This window comes from Puma concolor, chromosome D4 (genome assembly GCF_028749965.1).
Source record: "Puma concolor isolate L17-30 chromosome D4, mPumCon1.1.hap2, whole genome shotgun sequence".
NCBI classification, from domain to species: Eukaryota; Metazoa; Chordata; class Mammalia; order Carnivora; family Felidae; genus Puma; species Puma concolor.
Window position 1 is genome coordinate 89,479,893 of NC_141679.1, and position 21,894 is coordinate 89,501,786.

Consider the following 21,894-nt stretch of genomic DNA (forward strand, 5'->3'; position numbering starts at 1 on the left):
GGAGGAGCCAGGCGGTGGGGGGCATAGCAGCCGTCCTGCATTGCAGGGAAATGGGCCATTCCTCTGGGTTGTGAGGTTTTCCTGCTGCCCAGGTGAGGACCAGAGCCCAGATTTTCTCAGTGCTCTGTGTTGTGATGTATCAGACTTGGAAGCCTGGCTTGGAAGAATGGGATGAAAAGCTTTCCTTTCGAATGAAATCTTGAGATCCGCAGCCCCGTGGGTGGACCTTGCAAACGTCATGCTTAGTAGGATAAGCCAGATACAAAAGGATGAATACCGTGTGATTCCGCTTACGCGAGGTGCCTAGAATGGGCGAGTGCATAGAGACAGAATGGAGAGGAGAGGTGACCAGGGCTGACGGAAGGAGTCTCCATTCAATAGAATACGGTGTTCTGGGGGCCAGCGATGAAAAGGTTTGGGGGATATAGAGACCGGTGATGGGTGCGTAACGTTGCAAGTGTTTAATGCCGCTGAACTGTATACTTATGAATGGTTATGATGATAAAGACTGTGTTCTATTTCACCGGACAAAAGAATGAAGGGCGGGGAAAACGTTTCACGGACCGTTAGTATAATCATTGTGCACGGTACATTTGTGCTTATTTCAGAGAATTGGGAAGATAAGGTTGCCATTTTTAACCTGTTTTTTGATAAGGTTTATCTTGCTTTGCTTCATTTTTGTAACTATTTCGATCGAATATACTTAAGAGGCAGGAATGCCATCGTCAACCATGGTATTTTTCCTTTTCCTAAGAGGGAGAAACATGGTGCATTATATCATTTCCAGGAAGGCACTACAGTCAAAATCAAGTTGTCTGTTCTTTCTTTTCTTTGTCTTTTTTCCTTTTTTAATGTACCCTTTAAGAAACAACCGATTTGCAGACAGCGCTGATCAGGTTCTGTTTCCCTGTGCTCTCAGGTGTCTGTGCCGAGGTTTGCTGTTGGGATTGTAATAGGAAGAAATGGGGAGATGATCAAAAAGATTCAGAATGATGCCGGGGTGAGGATTCAGTTCAAGCCAGGTTGGTTTTGATGACTCTCAAAAACCCTTAGTGCCGCGAAGCATTATAAACGCGCTTAACGAGACAAGGACTCTGTACTTAGCTCATGTGTGTGTTCTCTCCGTGCCCCCCTCCCCTATTCTATTACCAAAATACCAGTCCAGCTTTCTCTGGGCCCTCATGGTGTTTCCAGCTTTCCATTTGGTCAAGTAAAGCCTTCAAAAAAAAAAAAAAAAAATCTGTTATTTTGACTTCATCATTTAAAGGTAAAACCATTTGAAAAAGGACTAATATCTTTGGGGCGCCTGGGTGGCGCAGTCGGTTGAGCGTCCGACTTCAGCCAGGTCACGATCTCGCGGTCCGTGAGTTCGAGCCCCGCGTCAGGCTCTGGGCTGATGGCTCAGAGCCTGGAGCCTGTTTCCGGTTCTGTGTCTCCCTCTCTCTCTGCCCCTCCCCCGTTCATGCTCTGTCTCTCTCTGTCCCAAAAATAAATAAACGTTGAAAAAGGACTAATATCTTAAAACGAAGGACAGTTCCTGAAATGTTATAGATTTGCCTTCAGGAGCAAAATTATTTACATTGTCTTCATTTCCCTGAAGATGGGAAAACATTGCAGTGTGCTGATTTTTGGAAACATTGCCATACCTCAACCCTGCTTCCTTTCGCGTTAATTGCTTTTTGTTTCTGTAATGAGATCTTTTTAAAATGGCTATAGCTTGGGGCGCCTGGGTGGCTCAGTCCGTTGAGTGTCCAACTTCGGCTCTGGTCATGATCTCACGGTTTGTGGGTTCGAGCCCCGTATTGGGCTTTGCACTGACAGCACAGAGCCTGCTTCAGATTCTCATCTCCCTCCCTCTCTCTGCCCCACCCCCACTCGCTGTCACAAATAAATAAAAAGATTAAAAATAATAATAAAATGGCTAGAATTGCATGAGAAGTGAGTGTTGGCATAGACGGTGTAAAAAGAGGTAGACGCATACGTTTCTCTGCGCATCTGGTAGGAATATCGATCGCAAGTCAGACTGACCTTTGTTTCCAAGTTACGTTTGGGCTTTTTCTAACCCAGTCTCTCCCTTTGTTCGGCAGACGATGGTGTTAGTCCGGAGAGAGCCGCACAAGTCATGGGGCCCCCAGATCGGTGTCAGCACGCAGCACACGTCATCAATGAGCTTATTCTTACAGCCCAGGTGAGTCCGGCTCTCTCGAGTTGGGACATGTCCCCTGCAAAAGCTGATAGTGCCACCCAGGGTCTCGGGACGGCACCACAGAGCAGTCGTGCCCTCTCGGTCACATTCTGGAACCCAGGTCTCTTGTCGGTTGCCTGCCTCTGGGGGCACAGCCAGCGGCCTCTCTGCCTCTGCCCGTTTCCTGCCTTCCCGTTTTTTTGGTGCTAGCTTCTCGCCCTCCTGACTTTATGGTCCCAGGATCTAGCTTTTGTTCATTCGGTAAGTTCCTGGCTGTGGGAACTATCTCGAGAAGTACAGTGCAGGTCGCCAGGTTTCCAGCCATCGGGTGCACTGGGCACAGGACTATTCGGCGAACTCCCATCTTCGCTTCAGAAAGCACTTCAGGACCCCCCAGGTCTTCGGGCTGCCTTCAGGCCCTGGATTCCGCACACATCTCTGTCTCGGGGACGTGAGCAGGCGTGTGTGACGCCATTAACATCTCCACCCGCACCCCGGTTGTGAAGTGCCCTGGGAGTCGCTGTGGCCGAGCTGGGTCGGTCGGCGTGTCCCCTGAGGGAAATTTCAAAACACCTAGAGCCAAAGAGAGAAGCATGGGATCAGACACCACAGCCCCAGCTCTGCTGTGAGCCGCGCGAGCTGGGACCGGTCCCCGCATCTCCCTGGGCCGCGTCCTCTCCCCCGTAGACCGAGGGGTGCGCGTCGGGCCGCGCCGCCCACGGGGTCCCCCAAGCCGTCAAGCGTCCGTGCTGAAGTTACGGGTTTATAGCCCCCTCCCCAGACTCCCCGAGTCAGCACACCTCAGAGAGGGGCTTGGGCTTCCTCTGGAGTTATGGGTGATTCTTAGGATCAGATGATCTCAGAAGAGAATCCCTCCGTGAGCCCAGCATCCTTTTTATTTTATTTTATTATTATTTTTTTTTTTTAATTTTTTTTCAACGTTTTTTATTTATTTTTGGGACAGAGAGAGACAGAGCATGAACGGGGGAGGGGCAGAGAGAGAGGGAGACACAGAATCAGAAACAGGCTCCAGGCTCCAAGCCATCAGCCCAGAGCCTGACGCGGGGCTCGAACTCACGGACCGCGAGATCGTGACCTAGCTGAAGTCAGACGCTCAACCGACTGCGCCACCCAGGCGCCCCCCCAGCATCCTTTTTAGCAGAGAAGCGTCTACGGACCCGGAGCTGCGGAGGCACAAGCAGCACCTCCGAGAATCTGATACCTGCCGGGGAGTTGGCTCTGTGTGTGCATGCACGCGCGTGTGTGTGCGAGCGGGCACGCGTTTAACGTCCGTCCCTAAAATCGCCACGTTTACTCACTGTTTGCGACTCATAATAGCCGAGCGCAGGGAAAAAGGCACTCCAATCATCTCCGCTTTCTGCTGGTTTAGATTCTGGGTGAATGCTCAGTTTACTCTTGTCAGCAGAGGCAGGTCTTGCCGAACGTTTGTCCACTGTGTTGAACATCTGTTCAGCTTCTCCCTTCCGTGAAGGAGCTCTCAGCTGGACCAGGTTTGCCCTCAACAGATAAAGAAGATGAGGGGGCGCCTGGCTGGCTCAGTCGGTTAAGCGCCCGACTTCAGCTCAGGTCGTGACCTCATGGTTTGTGGGTTCGAGCCCCGCGTGGGGTTCTGTGCTGACAGCTCAGAGCCTGGAGCCTGCTTTGGATTCTGTGTCTCCCTCTCTCCCCCTCCCCCGCTTGCTCGCTCGCTCACTCGCTCTCTCCCTCTCTGTCTCTCAAAAATAAACGTTAAAAAACCAAACCAGATAGAGTAGATTTTAAATGCTGCAGCTCCAGAGTGACTCAGAGGACCAGGACCTCCGATGGGATTGGCTGCCCCCCGAGGGAAAGGAACCTTCTGCTGGGTGTTGGCCTAGGGTGTTGGCTGAGGGATGTGCTCTCTGCTGGGGGCGCAGCGTGAGGAGTCAGATGCCGCTCCGCCCCCAAACCACGGGCCCAGCCGCGTGGCTTGTTCCCTCGGCCTCGGCGTGGAGGAGAAAACTGGCTCCTGATACCTGGACTGCAGGGCCCAGTCCCAAAGACTGCCCAGCAGAGGGGCGCTGGGCCTCAGACACCGGAGTTTATGTCTGACTGCCTGTTTTAGTTGGATGGTTCAGGGCTGTTTATGTAGCCGCCCACGTTAGCCTGCACACGTCTTCCCTGAACGCGCCTGTGATTGGTGTTAATTCCGGCTTTAAGAGAGCACTTCACAATCTGAAACGTGAAAAGGTGCTCAGGTTGTAATGCGTGGCGTTGATTCCATCCCGTCACTTCACCTCCTCCCCGGAGATGAAAAGTGGTCCCGGTGGCAGTGGCAGAAATCGTCACTCGAGCTTTGCTTCCCTCCCAGGAAAGAGATGGCTTTGGAGGCCTCGCGGTGGCCAGAGGACGAGGTCGTGGCCGTGGCGACTGGAGCGTGGGTGCCCCCGGGGGCGTCCAGGAGATAACGTACACCGTGCCGGCGGATAAGTGCGGCCTCGTCATCGGCAAAGGTAAGGAGGAGGCACCGGGGTCTCCGACAGCAGACAGGTCCCGTACGGTCCCTCCAGAGCGCGCGGGCGGGTCTGTGTGCCGCACTCGACCGAACGTGCAGGGTCTGGGGCTTCCGCCGCCTTCCGCGGGAACCCGACCGGGTCGGGTCTTCTCACGAACACGGGCAGAGCTAGTCGTTGGCTGCCGTGTGTGAACAGACAGCGGGGAAGACCCACCGGCAGCAGAGCAGGCGCCGGTTGTGGGTGAGGCGCCCCGCACGCGAGGGGCCTCTCGGCGTTTGCCGATCGACTGATCGGCGATTCGCTTCCCTCCGAGGAACTTAGAGGAACGGTTAAGATTGTTGCTCAAGTGAAGAGTGCCGTCCGACAAGCGTGTCACTTCCGGTCCTTAGCGGGCATGGGCACTTGGGCCCTGTGGACACGCGGGAGGATGGTGTTTTACGTTTTCGGCTCGTCTCCCGTGAGTAGCAGCCACCCCGCGGAGGGGAAGAGAAAACTGAAGGGATCGTGGTTTCTGGGCTTTGTAGAGAGTGTTAGCAAGAAACCCTCGTTGGCGGCTGGTGTGGCCCCTCTCCACCCTTCCCTGCGAGCAAGGGAAGAGCAGGCAGACATCGCTGCGGCGGCGAAGGTGTCTCCGTGAGGGGTACCGTCCGTGGGCCCTCGGGGGAGCCTCGCCGGGGGCAGCACGTGCGCGTTTGACAACCTGTGGGGGACGCAGAGACAGGCTCCGCCCCAGGGTTTCTCCAGTGTCCGCGACCACCAGCCCTCCCTGACCTGTCGGAGACGTGCTAATGATCCACGGCGCGTGATCCGAGAACGTCTTCGACAGGGAGTTCAGGCTGCCTTAGCGCGCTCTCGTGCGCCTGCACGCGCCCTCCTGAGCCTCTCGGTCACCTTCTGGAGTCTGTGCTTAGCCCTGCCCATGAAGTGTGTACGCGCTTGTATGTGTGCTCTTGCCAAATGTTTATCTCCCGTCGTCTCTTAGATTGTTTACCTTTTGGAGGTGGCAGGAACGGCGTGGGTTCGTTTTAATTTCCCGGCAGGGGATACGTGCTGATGAGCGTTCAGTGGATATTGTCAGCTGCCCAGATGCTGTGTTAAGTCAGAGCCGCCCCCCGGACCATCGGCCTGGCTGCTGCGAGATGAAAACCAGTAGGTGCCCGTAGGCTGAGAATCAGATCTAGGTTTCTGTGCCTTTTGAGAACCGTTTTGTCAGCGAGGTTTGACCGTGCGTCTCCTCTAGACTGGCAGAATCTCGCCGCCTTTACTGTGACCGCTCCCCGGAGTCCGTGAAACCTGGGTGCGGGCAAACGGCCCCTCGTCGTGTGTCCCCGCCAGAGTCCCGCTGGGCAACTCCCGCACGAAAGTGACAACAGTGCAAGGCGGTGACCGATCTTGTGTCCCGGGGCTCCGACAGCAGCCTCGATAACCCAGGGTTCGACGAGCAGGGTCTCTCTCCCCGCCACGCACACCGCACACGCGGGCTGGGTGTGAGGGGCGCGCCTTCTTCGGAGAGGCGCGTGGTGAGGGTGAGTGAGGGAGGCAGGAGAGGGAGCCACAGGCAGCCAGGCCCAGCTCCCCCCCCCCCACCCCCCCCACCCCCCGGCTCCAGCCCTTGGACAGACGCTGCGCCTCCCGGGGCCCCTGCTGGATTTCCATGATAAATACAGCAGTGGTGACAGATAGTGTGGCCAGCCCTGCTCTTGTCAGCCGGGCCTTTTAGCAGGTTTGATTAATTGCTTTACGATTTCACGTCCAGCCGGGGGGCCGCTGGTGGGTCGCTTCTGCCCCCCATCAGGTGGAAGAATGGACAGGCTGCCGAATGCGTCTGTAGACAGCCACCATGTGCCAAGCTGGTGACCTCATTTTGAAGGAAGGTGAACTTAAATTAACTCCTTCCGGCCCCGTGCGGTTTTGTGGTGCCTCTTCACCTTCCGAGCGTGCTGCCTGGGCCTCCGGGATCAGGGCCTGCGGGGCCGCTGCTCCGGGGCCCGGCGGAGGACAGCCGGTCTGGGCTCGGCCTCAGACACACGCGCAGTTTGTGCGCTTGCCTCCAGAACCCGAGAACCCCGCGGCGTCTGGGGGGGACTCAGGGCCTCGGCCCGTTCTTTCTGCTCTTTGTTGCACCCCAGAGACACTTTGCCCAGGACTGGCAAAGCTGTTCACGTGTCATGGTGCAGAGAAAATAAATTCACGACCTGGGAGCGGAGGGCGGCAGTTCCAGGGCTGGGAGGGGCTCGCTTCTACCCGGGGGCCGGGGGAGCCGCTGTGGGCAGGCTTGCTGTGACTTCCACGTTGGTCAGTGCCCTTTGCTCGAGGGGGAAAACGCAGGGACGCTTTTCTGGAGCTGTAGCAGAACTTCACGTGCACGTCCCGACCCGTCGGTCTGCGGAGTGCTTTTTCATTTGCTTTTAAATTGAAGCCCACCCTCAACTAAACTGACATACGGCACCAGCCGATCTGCACCAGGCCCTCTCTCCGAAGGCCATCAGCCTCCTGGTTTCCTTCCTGTGGTGCCCGCCTTCAGGAAGCCTGGTGGGACCCCGGCCCCGTCTTTGCTTCCTGGCCCCACAGCGTCCCGTCGAGGACGAGATAAGACACAGGCTGGGCCTGCTCTTGGGAACCCCTCCTTGTCTGCTTGCCCCAGCAGCGGGCTAGGGGGCCGGTTGTAGCGCAGGAAGGATGGTGGACGTGTTACCATGAAATGACAGATGTCATCTGAGGTTGGTTTTGACTCCGGGCCGGGTGGAGCGACACAGACTGGCCTTCGGTCTTTGGTTTTCATCACTTGGGGCTCTCTGGTCTCCTGCGCCAGATTTTCCACAGACTGTCTTTCTCTAACATTCGCAAAACTCTGCTCCCAAGTTTCCTCATACTCTGCGCGCCCCCCCCCCCACCCCCCCAATGGAGTAGGACTGATCTGTAAGTTCTGTGAAATTTCTAAAGAAGAATCACACCATTGTGACACTGCTGGAGCCTTTGTTACGCAAATCTCATTAAGAGACTGGAACTCTCACGGGTTTTTCAAAGAGTCCAACTAAATTTTCATTACCCCGCTCCACCCAGGCCCCTGTGACCCCCATCTCGGCTGCCTCTCTGTCTAGACCTGCCCCCCCCACCCCCACCCCCACCCCCACCCACGGAGGAGGCAGGGACCCGAGAAGTGACAAGATGGGACGTTGGACGCCCGAGTGGGCTCCAGGCATTGTTGGAGCCGGAGGCCGTCTGTTTGCCCTGTGGAGGGGGGAGAACTGCAGCGAGGCGGCCCACGCCGGGGCTCAGGGGGCCCCCATTGTACGAGGAGGATGGGGTGCCTTCCCTGGGCCTGGGACGGCCGAGCTCCCTCGTGTGCATCCAGGGGCCCCGGGCGCCCCGTGGTGTCCGCTTCAGCCTGGCTCGGAGGGAAAGACCAGCTTCGCTCACAAGTCTGGTTTTGCAGACGAGAGGGCCCTGGTGTTCGTCAGAACCGGTTCGGAGTAAACCGAGGGCACTTCTCTCCCGGGCGAGGGCTGGGGCGCGGGCCCCGCCCTTCCCTCCTCTCCACGGCGGAATCCTCCAGAATGTCCGGCTCTGCCCCCACTGCCACTTATCCTTGTGTCTTGTGTCCACCTGCCCGCAGGAGGTGAGAACATCAAAAGCATAAATCAGCAGTCGGGAGCGCATGTGGAGCTCCAGCGGAACCCCCCCCCCAGCACCGACCCCAGCCTGCGAGTATTCACCATCAGGGGCGTCCCTCAGCAGATCGAGGTGGCCAGACATCTCATAGATGAGAAAGTTGGTGTACGTACAAGGTTCTCCCTACGTGGCGTGACGGTAGCTGGGTTTCCTCTTGGGGTGTCCCGGGTACCTGTCCTCCCCCAGAAGCTCGTACTTCCTGTGCTTTCCGGCCCTCGCGTGCCGCTTTGCCACGGGGGGCGGGGAAGGTCGGGGCCCGGGGTGGGGGGGGGGGGGTGCCAGGCGAGGAAGGAAGCCCTCTGGCAGGTCTCCCCAAGGCCCCCACAGCTCAGCAGCTCAGGCCCAGAGCCGTGCGCCCCACAGGCTTAGATGAGCAGCCCGGGCAGCAGCCTCCCCCCCCCCCCGCCCCGGCGCTGCCCCGACTCCCGCGGGCCTGGCCCTGGCGGCCGGCCCTGCAGGCAGCGTTCATTGACTCTGGCTTTAGTTTCAGGCGCCTCAAAGCAGATAAAGAAAGGGAGTGTTGATGGAGGACAGATTGGCCACTGCTCACCTCAAAGGGGACGTAGAATGGCAGAAAGAGCCATGGGCCAGCCTAAATTGACGGGAGAGTCAAGCAGGTTGGTCCCGACCCCCAGGGTGACACGCTAGGGCCGTTGTGGTGGTGCCAGCGTTGGCTGCGTGTGGTATCGGTCACTCCACGGGGCAGAAGCCGTTTCTGCAGAAAAAGTCCACTGTGGGGAAGCAAGGCTAGTGAGCGTCATAGGGTGTCTTGACCTCCCTCGGCTCTATCTCCCCGAAAGCGGTAGTTTGCCTCGGGGTGGGCCTGGGGCAGAGGGCGGAGGTGCGGCCCACAGGCAGTGAGAGCTCCCTCTGTGCCCATGACAGGGGACCAGTCTGGGAGCACCCGGAGCCTTCGGACAGAGCCCGTTCAGCCAGCCGCCCACGGCACCTCATCAACAGTGAGTCTCACCTCGGTCTCTGCCTCAAGAGGCTCTCTCTTTCCAGCTGCTTCCAGGGAGGGCCAGCCAATAGCCTGAAGTTCTGGGTGTGGGCAGGTCCCATCCCTTTGGCCCTGTCCGCTGGCCCCTCTGTGTCTAGCCTGTTCATAGCCCGCTGAGCGGTCCCGGGGTGAGAGCCTTCCCGGAGGCCTTCCTGGAGGCGGAGGGCCTCCCGGCCCAGGCCCTCAGGCACTGTGTTCATTGATTCTTCACTTTCTTGCAGTGCTTTTCCTCCGAGGAGCTCGGCCTGCTTCCCCAGCATCGCTGCTAAGGTGAACGGAAACCCCCCCAGCACCCCTGTGAGGTGGGTGACTTCTCGCTCCGTCGGGACGGGTGGCACTGGGGCCCCGGCCACTGCCAGTAGGGGGCGGGGGAGCAGCGAAGGGCGAGGGCGAGGCCGGCGTGGCGGGAGGGGGCCTCAGGCCAGGAGGAGGGGGGTGTGACCTGCTCTGGGACGAATGACCCTCTCGTCTTCCCAGCGGTCCTCCGGCCTTCCTGACCCAGGGATGGGGCAGCACCTACCAGGCGTGGCAACAGCCCACCCAGCAGGTCCCAAGTAAGTGACTCGGGAGGAGGCGGGACCGTGCGCGCCGCGCGGAGGCCGAGGGGCTGCTGTGTCTGACGCGCGGGCTGGGGAGCCGCCGGCAGGCCCTGCGGAGACAGGGTGTGTGTGGGTCTCAGCGGCTGCCCGGCTGAGCGGCTGGCTCCCTCCCGTCCACCTCTCAGGGCTGCCTTTCCCTTCTGCTCTGTCCTTCTCAGGGCCGCACTCCTGTCCGCTCTGCTCCCACCACCGGGGCAGGGAGGCCTGGGGGTTGGGCCTGGCCCTGCCCTCCTTTCTCCCCCAGGCTGTGCCCGCTTTCGGGGCTCCCCGCCCACTCCCCACGGTGGCTCCCCGCGGTGACCGTCTCCCCTCCTTGTCTCCAGCGCGGTCAGGCCGTTCTTTCTACCTCCTGGATTTGCCGGAGGATGAGCTGTGCCGGGTGATGCCTCTCCCGACAGCTGATTATAGGAGAAGGGTCCCCGCAGCCTGCCCTCCGGCCCCCACGTGGCCTCATGAGTCGCTCTGGAGCTTTATTGCTGGTACAGCCTTCGAAAACAAGAACGAGACAAAAAGCTCACCTTCAGATGTGGGGCCCTCTGAAGCGGCCGCCTGTGTTTGGAAAGGGTCCTGTGGTCTGTCTGCACGAGGTCCTTGCGGCTCTGCCCCCGAGGGCCCGAGCCCGCGTTCTGGGCTCCCCTGCCGCCCCCCCCCCCCCCCGGGCGCGGCTGGACAGGCCCGCGTGGAAGCCGACTCGGGGCGGCCCTCCGCACAGTCCCCTTCTCTGGGCCCCCGTCTGGTCATGTGTGGCACGAAGGGTTTAGACTGCATTCCCACCGTACCCGGGAGGTCTGAGATGGCACGCTTGCCTTCTGTTGTTCCTTTTCTTCCGCGGTATTTGCGAGGCGTCTCAAACGCGCGGGATACCGTCGAGAATTGTCCCGCCGACTCGTGCGCCCTGCCTGGTGTCCACCGGGCCCGGGCTTCACGGCGCCCACTTTGTCCCAGAGCCTCTTCCCGTTTTCTTTCCTTCTGTGCCGGTCAGCTTTAGGGCCCTCAGGACGAGAGGTGACCCGGGTCAGGTTCATGTTTGCCCCGGCGTCGAGGACCGAGACTCTGAGAAAGTCCTGGACTCGGGGCAAGAGACAGGGGCCATGGCGTCCCTCCGGAGGGGAGCTGACCCCGGGGCCGCGGTTCCGCGGAGGCCCAGCCCGGCCGCCCGCCTCGGCCCAGGTTGGCCAGGAGGGCTTGGCGGAGGCACGTGGGACGAGTCCAAGAAAGCACCGTCGGGGCCTGGCTTCCTGCCGCCGTTCCCAGCCTTCGCCGTTGCCAGCCCTCTGGGTCTGACAGAGGAGCCCTTGGTGCCCCCCCCCACCCCTCCTCAGATGCAGTAAATTAACTCGAGGGGAAGACACTCTGCAGTGAACGTGGGCACCATAGCACGTGCTGCCTGCCGGCCGCCAACTGCAGTGGTGACAGAAAACAGGACGCTGCGGGGGTCTTAGCAGGTGACGCGAAAGCCAGCCCTGACCTCGGCAGAAAGGAAGGCCCCGACTTGTCGCCCCGCTCCAGGCTTCTCGTCCCTCCACGCCCGGGGCTGGCCGCTGCCACCCTGTTCCGCAGCCCAGCCCTCGCGGCCGGCACCACACAGAGCGCACACCCCGGGGAGTGCGCTGGACGCGACCCCACGCGCCTCCTCTCCCGCCCCGCTCCTGTCCCGGAAAGGCGCGAAGCTAGATTGGGATCAGGCGCACTGGGTGGCCCTCGGCCCCTCTGCCGTGTGGCCCTCGTCTTCCCGTCTTCACCGTGGCAATCTCCGGGCCGTTTTCCCTGTACTCTGCTCGTCCAGGGTGAAAGCCGCCAGTTCTCGAACAGAAGGGCCAGGGGAAGGGTGCGGGCAGCACCACTTGGATCTTCTGTCCCGTCTGAAGGCCGATTCGGGGAGCCTCAGACGCAGTCGCCCCAACCCCGGGGCTCCCTGCAGCTCGGATCTCCACCCTAAGGGTCCGGGCCGGTCCCACCAGTTGCGGGGGGGACAGCCGTCCTGCCCGGCCCCACCCTTACGGGGACCGTAGTCACACCTGTCTGCCCGTCGGCCTGTCCCTGCGGCCAGCCTGCTGCCGCCTTCCCCAGCCGCAGGGCCTGGAGCGAGCGCAGAGCAGGGCCCGGCGCCGGGGGCCTGACCCTTTGTGTTCTCCGCACAGGCCAGCAGAGCCAGCCGCAGAACAGCCAGCCCGACTACAGCAAGGCCTGGGAAGACTATTACAAAAAACAGAGTGAGTGAGACGGCCTTCCGAGCAAGCAGACCCCTAGGCCCAGAGGCCCCACGCCTTAGGCTTCGTCGGCCGTGCCTCCCCGTCACCTTTGTTCTTCAGCGCTTTCCCTGTGTGACTCGATCTCAGTCCTGCCTTTGTCTCCCTGGGTCCCTGTGTGTCTGTCAGAGGAGACGTCCCCCCCGCCCCCCAACCCCTTCTGGATGCCACAGGGCCTGAGGACAGCTCAGGGCCGGCTGTCCCTGCCTCGGCCGCCCCCTTTAGAACCACTTGGCCAGGACTTAGACCAGCCAGGCGTCCTCTTCCGTGACCGGCTTTTTCTGGTCGTTTCCGGGTGGGGAAGAGGAAGGACAAAACTCAGGGCGGGAGTCTAAAATTGGAGGGGGTGTTGAGGTGCTGGCCTCCCGCCTCGAGGAAGCTCATTTTCTTAGCTGTGCCAGAAACAAAACCCATCTTTTTAACGAGAGAAGGAAGAGATTTGGGAACAGCAACCAGAAAAGCCCCCAAATAACTCATTGAAAATTCGTGCGACATCCTCCGTATGTATTTGCGAAACTGCCGAGCCACAGTGGCTGTCGGGGAAGACGGCTCACGTGCCTTGATTTCGAAGGGTGTCACCTGCTGGTTGGAGCGGCTCAGGTCAGAGGCCGCTGAGGAGATGTTCGCCCTGGTGTTTGGGATCATCACCAGGTGGATAGCCCTTCCAGGGACTTCGATGGGGGTCAGGGAGGTAATCGGCACCCCAAGCACCTGCTGAAAGGCCAGATGCCCCGTCTTCCCCAGACCTCCTGAGTCTAGACTCCCAGACATACGTGGGCCTGTGTTTCCAGCCCTGGTGGGATTGGCCCCTCCCCTCCGCACAGGTGCACCCCACACCCAAGCCAGGTACTTACACTCCTCTCCCTCTTCCCGCCTCTCTCTCTCTCTCTCCCTCCCTCCCTCCCTCCCTCCCTCCCTTTGTCTCTGTCTGTCTCTCTCTCTCTGGCACTGGCAGCCGACGGGGCAGGCAGGCAGATGCAGAGAAGGTGATTCTGGAGAGAAGACAGACAGGAGGGTCCCGTAGGGGCGGAGCAGGGCCAGGAGCACGAGGCCAATGGCACCTTCTTGGGGCAGGCACGCGGGCCGCGCCCGGCCGCCCCCGAGCCTTTGGGAAGGGACCCCTCCAAGCTGGCAGTGTCCCCGACCTCCCCCCGCCACATGCCCGCCCCCGGTAACCCCTGTCCTCTCCTCTGTCGGTCAGGTCACGCCGCCAGCGCTGCCCCTCCGGCCAGCTCCCCGCCGGACTACACGATGGCCTGGGCCGAATATTACAGACAGCAGGTCGCTTTCTACGGGCAGACGTTAGGACAGGCTCAGGCCCACAGCCAGGTGCGTCACCGGCCAGCAGGCCCGGCCCCCAGCCCCTTTCCCCGGATCCTGGGTGTGCGCCCGGCCACGGCCATGCCGGCCCCCTCCTCGCCCCGGAGAGAGCGGGTTTGGGCCAAGTGGGGGAGGGATTGGCTGGGCAGCCCCTGGGAGGAAGGCGACTCACGCCCGGTGCTGAGTGGCACTCAGCTTCCCCAGCTGTCGGGGAGTGTGCCCAGACGGAGGACCCGGGGCGGGCTTGGCGTCACGGTAGGGACCGTGGGGGTCACGGTCCTTGAAGAGGGCGGCGTGGCCTCACTGTCACCCTTGGCCCCGGCCAGCGGTGAGGGGCAGGCGGCAGGAGGGCGAGTCCGCAGCGTCTGCGGGCCCGACAGGGCAGGGCGCCCGGCCTTCATCCCACGCGGAAACCCTCTCGGCTCTCGTCCGGTCAGAAGCCAGAAACCGGTTTCTTTTTTTTTTTTTTTTTAATTTTTTTTCAAACGTTTATTTATTTTTGGGACAGAGAGAGACAGAGCATGAACGGGGGAGGGGCAGAGAGAGAGGGAGACACAGAATCGGAAACAGGCTCCAGGTTCTGAGCCATCAGCCCAGAGCCCGACGCGGGGCTTGAACTCACGGACGCGAGATCGTGACCTGGCTGAAGTCGGACACTTAACCGACTGCGCCACCCAGGCGCCCCCAGAAACCGGTTTCTTATTAACATAGGGAATGTGGCGAGATCCTCCCACAGAGCATTTCTCAGGTGACCTGACGCCAGCCAGGTCCCTGTGGAGGCGTGTCGGTTACCACAGGCCCCGGGCCCAAAGCTCGCTGGTCATCTCATCGCCAAAATTGGCCCTCTGTGCCCGGGGCCCTGCAGAGACGGGACGGGGCTGATGGGTGGCCGAGGACAGCTCTCTCGCGCCCACTCCCCTGCCCCACACCGCGGTGTCCCTTGCTTGGAGAGCCGCCCAGGACCTCCTCTTCAGGAGAGGGTTTGTCTGGGCCAGGTCCCATGACGCGGGGCCCGGGGAGACGCGGAGACATTGGCGTGTGTGTGTGTGTGTGTGTGTGTGTGTGTGTGTGTGTGTCCACGCCTGTTGAGGGGCCAGAGGGGGGAGGGTGACCTGTCACCCCCTGCCGACAGAGACGAGGACATGAGAGGTGGCCTCACAGACTAACTTCTGTCCCCTTCCTTCCCCAGGAGCAGTAGGACGGCGGCCCGCAGTGCTTTTCTCCCCGAAATCATTGTGAGCGAAAACCCGTTTGTAACAGAGGTTTATAGATTTGCAAACCTTTTGATGAAGAACTTTTGTTTTGTTCTGTGAAACACTATATTTAGATTAACAGGACTTTTCTAAAAATCGGGAAAAATTCATTACTAAAAATGGCTGATAATTTCTGTTTCATTGTTCTTGTTTGTTATTTCAAACGTGTAAGCTCTGGGATTCTTTTTGGAGCAGTGCCTACAAATTCAGGCACCAGAATGTGCCTCAGAGCAGTGACATTTCAACACGGTGTGTTTTCGTTTCGTTTTGTTTCGTTTCGTCGCGCGTCTTTTTATTTAGTTTTTTGGTTTGTTTTTTTTTTTTTTCTGTTGCGACAGAAAGTGGCTTGGAAATCTTAGGTGGTATGTAACAAATTCTTTTAAAAATTTTTAAACAGTATTTAAATATTCTTAAATGTGTAAATTCATTAAATGTTTTACTTCTAATTTCTTGTATCTTGGCTGTCTGGTTTTACTGCATTTTTTAAAAAAACTGAACTATTATGTATTGTAATTAATTATGTGAATTCTGAATTGAGACAGAGAATTGTATTGCTGTCCAACAGGGATTGGGAGGGGGCATTTTATAGGGTTTGTATAATTTCTAGAGTGCTAAAGGGGTAATATAAAAATGTATTCTTGTGTTTAGCATACGTTTTTTTTCGTGTCTCCATTACCATTTGCAACTGTGTATCTAAGACCTCCAAGCTGGTTTTAAAAACAAAACGAAAAACCTTTCTCTCTTCTCTCAGAAATATAAATACTGTTATTTTTAATATTAAAAAGAAATCCGATATAACTTTTAACAAACACTGTGGAACATTAAACCGCATAAAAATGTAGTAACTATTTTTTAATTCCAAGGTGTTTCCTTCCTTTTTCCTTTGAGATATTTTCTTAATATTTGTCAAATTAACTAGACGAATAAATAAATCTAGTATTAACCACACTATGAATTAAATGATTTTGATTTAATAAAAGGGATAATATGATCTCCGACGTTTACTGTAGTGTATCTTGTACAGATAACATGTATTTTTAAAGGAAAGAAAAACGGAATCGAAGCTGTTTTTCCTTGCATTTTTCATTGATCTGAGGGACATTCCGTTTGAAATGTACCGACGTTACAGTCTCTGTTTTTTTCTCCTTATTTTCCTTATAATGCTTGAAATGTCTAACTATTAAAAAAAAGGCAATTGGAAAATGTTATGCATGTTGTTTAAAAAAAAAGTGTTCTTTTTATTTGACTGACAATTCATTTTACACTCTATATAATAAAATTTCCACAAGACGTCTTGTGGGCGAAGTATTTTTAGTCCGTTCGCTTTCCTCTTGCTCGTTCGGCCCCCTGCCCCCCTGCCCCCCGCCCCCCTGCCCCCCTGCCCCCCGCCCCCGGCCATAAAATTGAGCGAAGATTCTTGCGGTTCGTAGCCCGCTTGTCCTGCGCGGACATCAGCCCGACTTAGCTGGGGCCCGGCTCGTTAAGCTCATTTTATTTTAAAGGCTTCGCAGAAGCGGACGGTCTGACGGGAGAGCCTCGATCACCACCAGCCCCTCTTACCTGTCCCATCTGGCCGGGGCGGGGGGGGGGGGGGGGTGCTGTGACACCGAGACGTCAATAGCGAGTTTCCTCACGGCTGTCATGCTAAGTGGAGCCGGAAGATTCATCGAAGGGAGGTTGTGACCAGCTCTGCAGACAGATCAGCACGCTTCCCGAAACTTGAGTCGGCACACAGCCTCCCTCCGCCCGCCCGCCTCCCCACACCCCTCCCGGGGCACGCGGGGCGGCCAGGCCGGGGACGTCAGGGCTCCTCTGGGCCCGGTGCCCTTGGCCTGCCTTCCACGCTGTCCTAGGCTGCCCGGCCGCTCCCTCCGGGGCCCCGAGCCCCGCCGAGGGATACCGGGGGCTGGGAGACCCGGAAAGCCCCAGCGAATGTGCCTTCTTCCCGTGTTCCCGTTAAGGAAACAAAAGCGGGAAGGGGGGGGGTCCTTACCCACAGGTTCGAGTCACAGAGGGCCCTGCCGTTTCAGGACAGGGCGTGACCGTGTGGGCCCTGCTCTAGAGGGGACTGAGGCAGAGGAGCCTTGTTCTCCGCTTTCTCCTTCCCTGCTTTCCTTTTCCTTTCCGGTCGGTCAAAGCAACGGGCTCTGAACACAGCTCCCGACTCTTAATATTTGAAAACGCCCTCCCACGGCCGCTAGCTTTCCACGTGAGTCATTGCCTCGTGTAGACGCCCGGTGCTGCAAGCACCCCGTGTAGAACCCTCGGTGGCGGGGGGGGGGGGGGGGGGGGGGGGGTGCGTGCGTTTCCAGTGTGGGTCCCTTTTCTCTTCTCCACCCCAAGCTCTAAGAGGTGGGGGGGGGGGAAGCATCTGTGGCTCCTCGAGGCCGAAAAGGGGGTGTGGACGGCAGCCGTGCGGAGGCCTGTTGAGAGCCGGAAGACAAAAAGATGTGGCATCTTCAACTACACCTCTAGAGAATCGAGTTTGACGTTGAGAAATTGAATGGTAAAAGCCACTTGGAAGAAGGAGGGGCGGGCAGGAGGAGGGCATAAACGCTGATAATGGGAATGGGAATTGGGGAGAGGGCATTACAGAGAAGACTTCCTCCTAATTCATCTTCCAAGCTCTGCCAAAACAGCATTTGGCACGGTTCACAGGGAGCGATTGTGTGATAATGAACCCTAAGGTGTCCCTTAATTGAAGACTGAGCATTGCGGGTTCGTGCCAAGAGTCGTAAATGGTGCAGGCTTGCGGGAGGATGCATTTTCTTAAATGTATCGGTAAGTACAGATTAGCGTTCGTCCCCAGTGAAATGCCCATACTATAAATTATGGAAATCTCTCTCTCTCTCTCTCTCTCTCTCTCTGTCTCTGTCTCTGATGCAACCTTTTATTGAAGCGGGGGAAGGCGGGGTATAGTGCAGCAGGAGGCAGGGGGGAAAGTTTGCAAGCATATGAAATTTGGCCCTTCATTAACATGGCGCCCACAGAAGATGGTTTTCATCAGCTGTCTGGTGTTCTGGAAGGAAGGCCAAAGTGCTTGAAATGTACCAAGTTCAGCGATTGTGTTCCATTAAGAAAGCTGCACGGTCATCACTGAAAGGACAGTCTGGGTTTGGGGAGGCGGGGGTGGGGCGGGTGCCCAGTCTGACTCCAGAACCCTGCCCCCCCCCCTTCTCCCACCCACCACCACACGCCCCCGGACTTGGCCTCGGCCCTCCTCCCCAGGGCAGTGTTCAAGGACCGGGCTGGGCTGTTACCGAACGACCCAAGAGTTTGGGCTGGGGGTGGGGAGTGCTCCCGGCAGCGTGCTCCATCGACGTCCCTGCCCTCTCAGCGGGGATGGGGGGGGGCGGTGCCGTCTTTTCAGTGTCCCTTTTCAGGGGTGACCGTCCGTGGTGCCCTGCAGCCCCCACAGTCGGGTTGGCTGGGGCCCAGATGGCATGAGACAGGACCCGGCCCATGAGGGCGTTTGGATGCCACGGAGCCTCAGCTCCCAGCCGGCTGCGATGGCACAGTTTTCCGAGCCCCACTTCTGGTCCCCGGGGACCCAGCCGGGTTTGGTTTTTTTTTTTTAGACAGGCTAATGCAAATGGTCCTAACAGACTCTTAGAGATTAATGGCCAGAAAGTGGCTTGACACTCAGTTCCGCAGGGGGTGCTGCTGGCCCTGGGTCCGTGCCTGGCGTGGGGTGGAAGGGGAAGTCGAGGAACCCCCGTAACAACGAAGCTCCTTGCTGGCCTTTGTCCCGAGGGACTTCTAGCAGCCTCTAGCAAGGGAGTTCTGGTCCCTTCCCAGACGAGACGGATGAAGGTCTCCATGTCTTGGAGGGTAGACAGGAGGGTCCTTCCCATTTCACAGCCGAGGGCCCCGCGTGACTTGAGCGGTCATCCAGATGACCTGCCCTCGTTCAGACAAGTGGAGGGGCCGGTTCTGTGCCAAGTTCTATGCTGTGCTCATCCAGGGCTGCATTCGAGAGCCCACAGGAGCGTCAGGACCGCCAAGCGAGGCAGCCAAGATGGTGGGGGAGTGGCCGTGAAAGCGTTGAGCGCCGACCGTGGGCCAGGCCCTGTGAGGCCCTTACAGCCGACCGTTGTCTTCCGTTCCGCATTTACGAATGCCCCTGCTCACCAACGGTTGTGTGTAATCTCCAGATGAACACCCACTGCGCTTCTGTGGATGTTCTCGGCCAAAAAAAATACAGTCGGAGTTGCGCGACGCACGGGTCTCTCGCCGAGGGAAACAGAGGCAACGCGCTGCCTGCCCGTCACGGCTCTGGGGCTGTAGGCAAGTGTCCGTCTGGCGGTCTATTCAGTGCCACGGTTTTGCAACGTTTGTGCTTCCTGTGGGTGGTTTCGCAGCTGAAAATGGCCCTGAGCACAGTGCCGTCCAGTAGCCCTAAGTACAAGCAGGCAGTTGGTGTCAGTGAACCGACAATATATATGAAATGAGGTGTTTTTATTTTTTTATACCTATTTATTTCATTTAATCTCTACACCCCAACGTGGGGCTTGAACTCATGACCCCAAGCTCAAGCGTCACGCGCTCCTCCGGCTGAGCCACCCGGGCGCCCCAAATAAGGGTCTTTACTGTTTTATGAAGTTTGCTTATTTTCGTTTTGAGAGAGCGTACAAGCCGGGGAGGAACAGACAGAGAGAGGGAGACAAGAGAGAATCCCAAGCAGGTTCCGCACAGTCAGCACAGAGCCTGACGCTCGGACCATGAGATCGTGACCTGAGCCGAGATCCAGAGTCGGACGCTTAACCGACAGAGCCAGCCGGGCGCCCCCAGATAAGGTGTCTTTAAACGGAAACACGCATTAAACACGGTTACGTGCCCGTGGGTGAAACGCTGTGGCCAGAGGCGTGAAGGGACCTAACCTTGTGTCTCCCCTGGGAGCGATGGTGCCCTCTTCCCCGATTCAGCTTCTCCGAGACTTTATAGAGCATAACGGCGGCAGCGGCGTGGAGGGTATAAATGCACCGACACTCGAGCTTGGGTGTGAGCACTGCCCCCACCGCTGTGACCTAAGGCACGTTATTCAGCACTCCGTGCCCCCAGCTCCCTCAACTGCAGCGTGGGGATGAGAACTATCCACCTGGTCAGGGGCTGAGTTAGGATTCAATGAAAAGTATGTAGAGCACTTGACATCTGCTTCGTGATGAGCACCCAAAACATGGCAACTCATGGTAATGACTGAGTCCAGGACCTCTGACCGTTCCAGTGGCTTTTCCCATTCCGCGGCGAGTGCCAGGGGCTGACTGTGCGATCTGAAAAAGGCATCAGCCTCGCTACTGACCCTCTCTCTGGCTTCTTCCGGGCTCTCCCGGTCTCCCCCAGGATTCTAGGACCCCCAGATCAAGTTTGTTGGTCCCCCAAGGCCATGGCGGCCAGGCCGTTAGGAAAGAGCGGCCTTCGTGGGCAGGTGGGGCAACTCTGGGAGAAGCCAGGACCCCACCCATCCACCCAAACACACACACACACACACACACACACATCGCCGTGTGCCACAGATGTGTGGGCTGGCCAGCGCGCGGGGGTGCGGATCAAGGCTGCTCCATTCTGGCCTGAAAGCTGATGTTCAAGGCAATCCTATTTCAAGCACACCGAGAAGGAGTTTGATCCTTTGTGTCTCGCCCTCTCGCATCAGATTCTCTAATCGGGACCCCCTGGGAAGCAGGGACCTGGGCCCCAAACTGTCCCAGCTGTACTCACTGTAGCCACTTTGTTGAGTTCCCACGACACTCCAGAAAAATCCATGTACCTTCAGTTCACTGCGGGGGAGTCGGATGGGAGAAGGGTGACAAGGGGGGGCGCCTGGGCGGCTCGGTCGGTTGAGTGACGTCAGCTCAGGTCGTGATCTCACGGTTTACAGTTCCGAGCCCCACAATGGGCTCTCTGCTGTCAGACCAGAGCCTGCTTGGGATCCTCTGTCCCCCTCTCTCTGTCCCTCCCCTGCTCACACTCTCTCTCAAAAATAAACAAATAAATAACTGTGGTACTTTTTTTTCTTTTTGCAGTGTTTTAATCCGTGTAGATAGGCAACTATCATAATTGAAAGGATACTGCTTAGTAATTAATTAGACTGTAAGAAAAAAACTCTACCACAAAACCACCTCCCTAAGTGATCAGGGTCCTAGAAAATGGTACTTTTTAAATGTCGCTTTTCATTTCTTTGTCGCTGGTTTTAGAAAAGTAGTTTTTAAGTTTCTTGACCTGGATTCCAATGACTTTATTTGAATTCCTTATTAAGTCTAATAGCTTGTAGATTCGTTTGGATTTTCTTTGTTCTAAATCATGTCATTCACGAATAACCGTGGTGTTATTTTTTTCCTTTCCAATCTTTGTGCCATTTAAAAAAAAAATCGACTGTTTCACTGCCCTGTCCAAAGCCTCCAGTACACAGTTCAGCAAAAGTTGTAGGGACGGGGCATCCTGGCTGGTCTCATCCGTAATCTCGGCGGGAACACATTTAATAATTCGCCATTAATTATGTTTGCTGTCCATTTGTTATACACACTGTTTATCAGATAAGGGAGTTCCTTCCTGTTTCTGTTTTATCATGACTGGGGGCCAAATTTTTCAAATGCTTTTTCTGCATCTAAAGAAATCATCCTATGATTCATCTCCTTTTTAATATTAATATAGCAAATTACAGTGATTGTTCAATATTAAACCAGCCTTGCATTCCTAGAATAAACCTCACTTGGTCACAATCTGTTATCAATGTTTCTTGTATATCATTGGATTAAATTGCTAACATTTTTCTTTGGAATTTTTGCGCATATATTCATGAGAACAACCGATCTATAATCTAAATCGTAATTTAACCCATTGTAGACCCACAACATGTTGACTTGTGCTACTTAATAGCTCACGACTCATTTCCATCTGGCTATGCCGTCGCTGGTCACATTCCTGATGAGGGATGTTCTAACTCCGGACTGCGCTTTGAATACGGGCCTCCAGCAAAATCATACCACAAGGTTCATTACTGAGTTCCAGACTCAGATGCCAGGCAAGGCTCCAGCAGACAGACCACCTCGCCGTGGCCAGGTTTATCACATCAGATATTCCTTCTGCCCCATCGCTCTTTCTTCTCCTTCCGGGACTGCAATTTC

The 21,894-nt window shown here is 57.0% G+C and overlaps 1 protein-coding gene across 4 annotated transcripts in view; it reads left to right on the forward strand.

The window, feature by feature from the left end:
* Window positions 1-16,081, forward strand: part of FUBP3 (far upstream element binding protein 3) — a 51,817-nt gene extending 35,736 nt beyond the window's left edge. For all 4 annotated transcript variants that reach the window (XM_086684285.1, XM_086684286.1, XM_086684287.1 and 1 more), the window contains 10 exons: window positions 920-1,022; window positions 2,088-2,188; window positions 4,536-4,677; window positions 8,297-8,457; window positions 9,238-9,311; window positions 9,574-9,654; window positions 9,830-9,906; window positions 12,093-12,164; window positions 13,402-13,529; window positions 14,710-16,081. In XM_086684285.1, coding sequence (XP_086540411.1) covers window positions 920-1,022; window positions 2,088-2,188; window positions 4,536-4,677; window positions 8,297-8,457; window positions 9,238-9,311; window positions 9,574-9,654; window positions 9,830-9,906; window positions 12,093-12,164; window positions 13,402-13,529; window positions 14,710-14,718 — 948 coding nt within the window. In that variant the 3' untranslated portion in view covers window positions 14,719-16,081. The remainder of the gene's footprint in view (window positions 1-919; window positions 1,023-2,087; window positions 2,189-4,535; window positions 4,678-8,296; window positions 8,458-9,237; window positions 9,312-9,573; window positions 9,655-9,829; window positions 9,907-12,092; window positions 12,165-13,401; window positions 13,530-14,709) is intronic.
* Window positions 16,082-21,894: the final 5,813 nt, after the last annotated feature.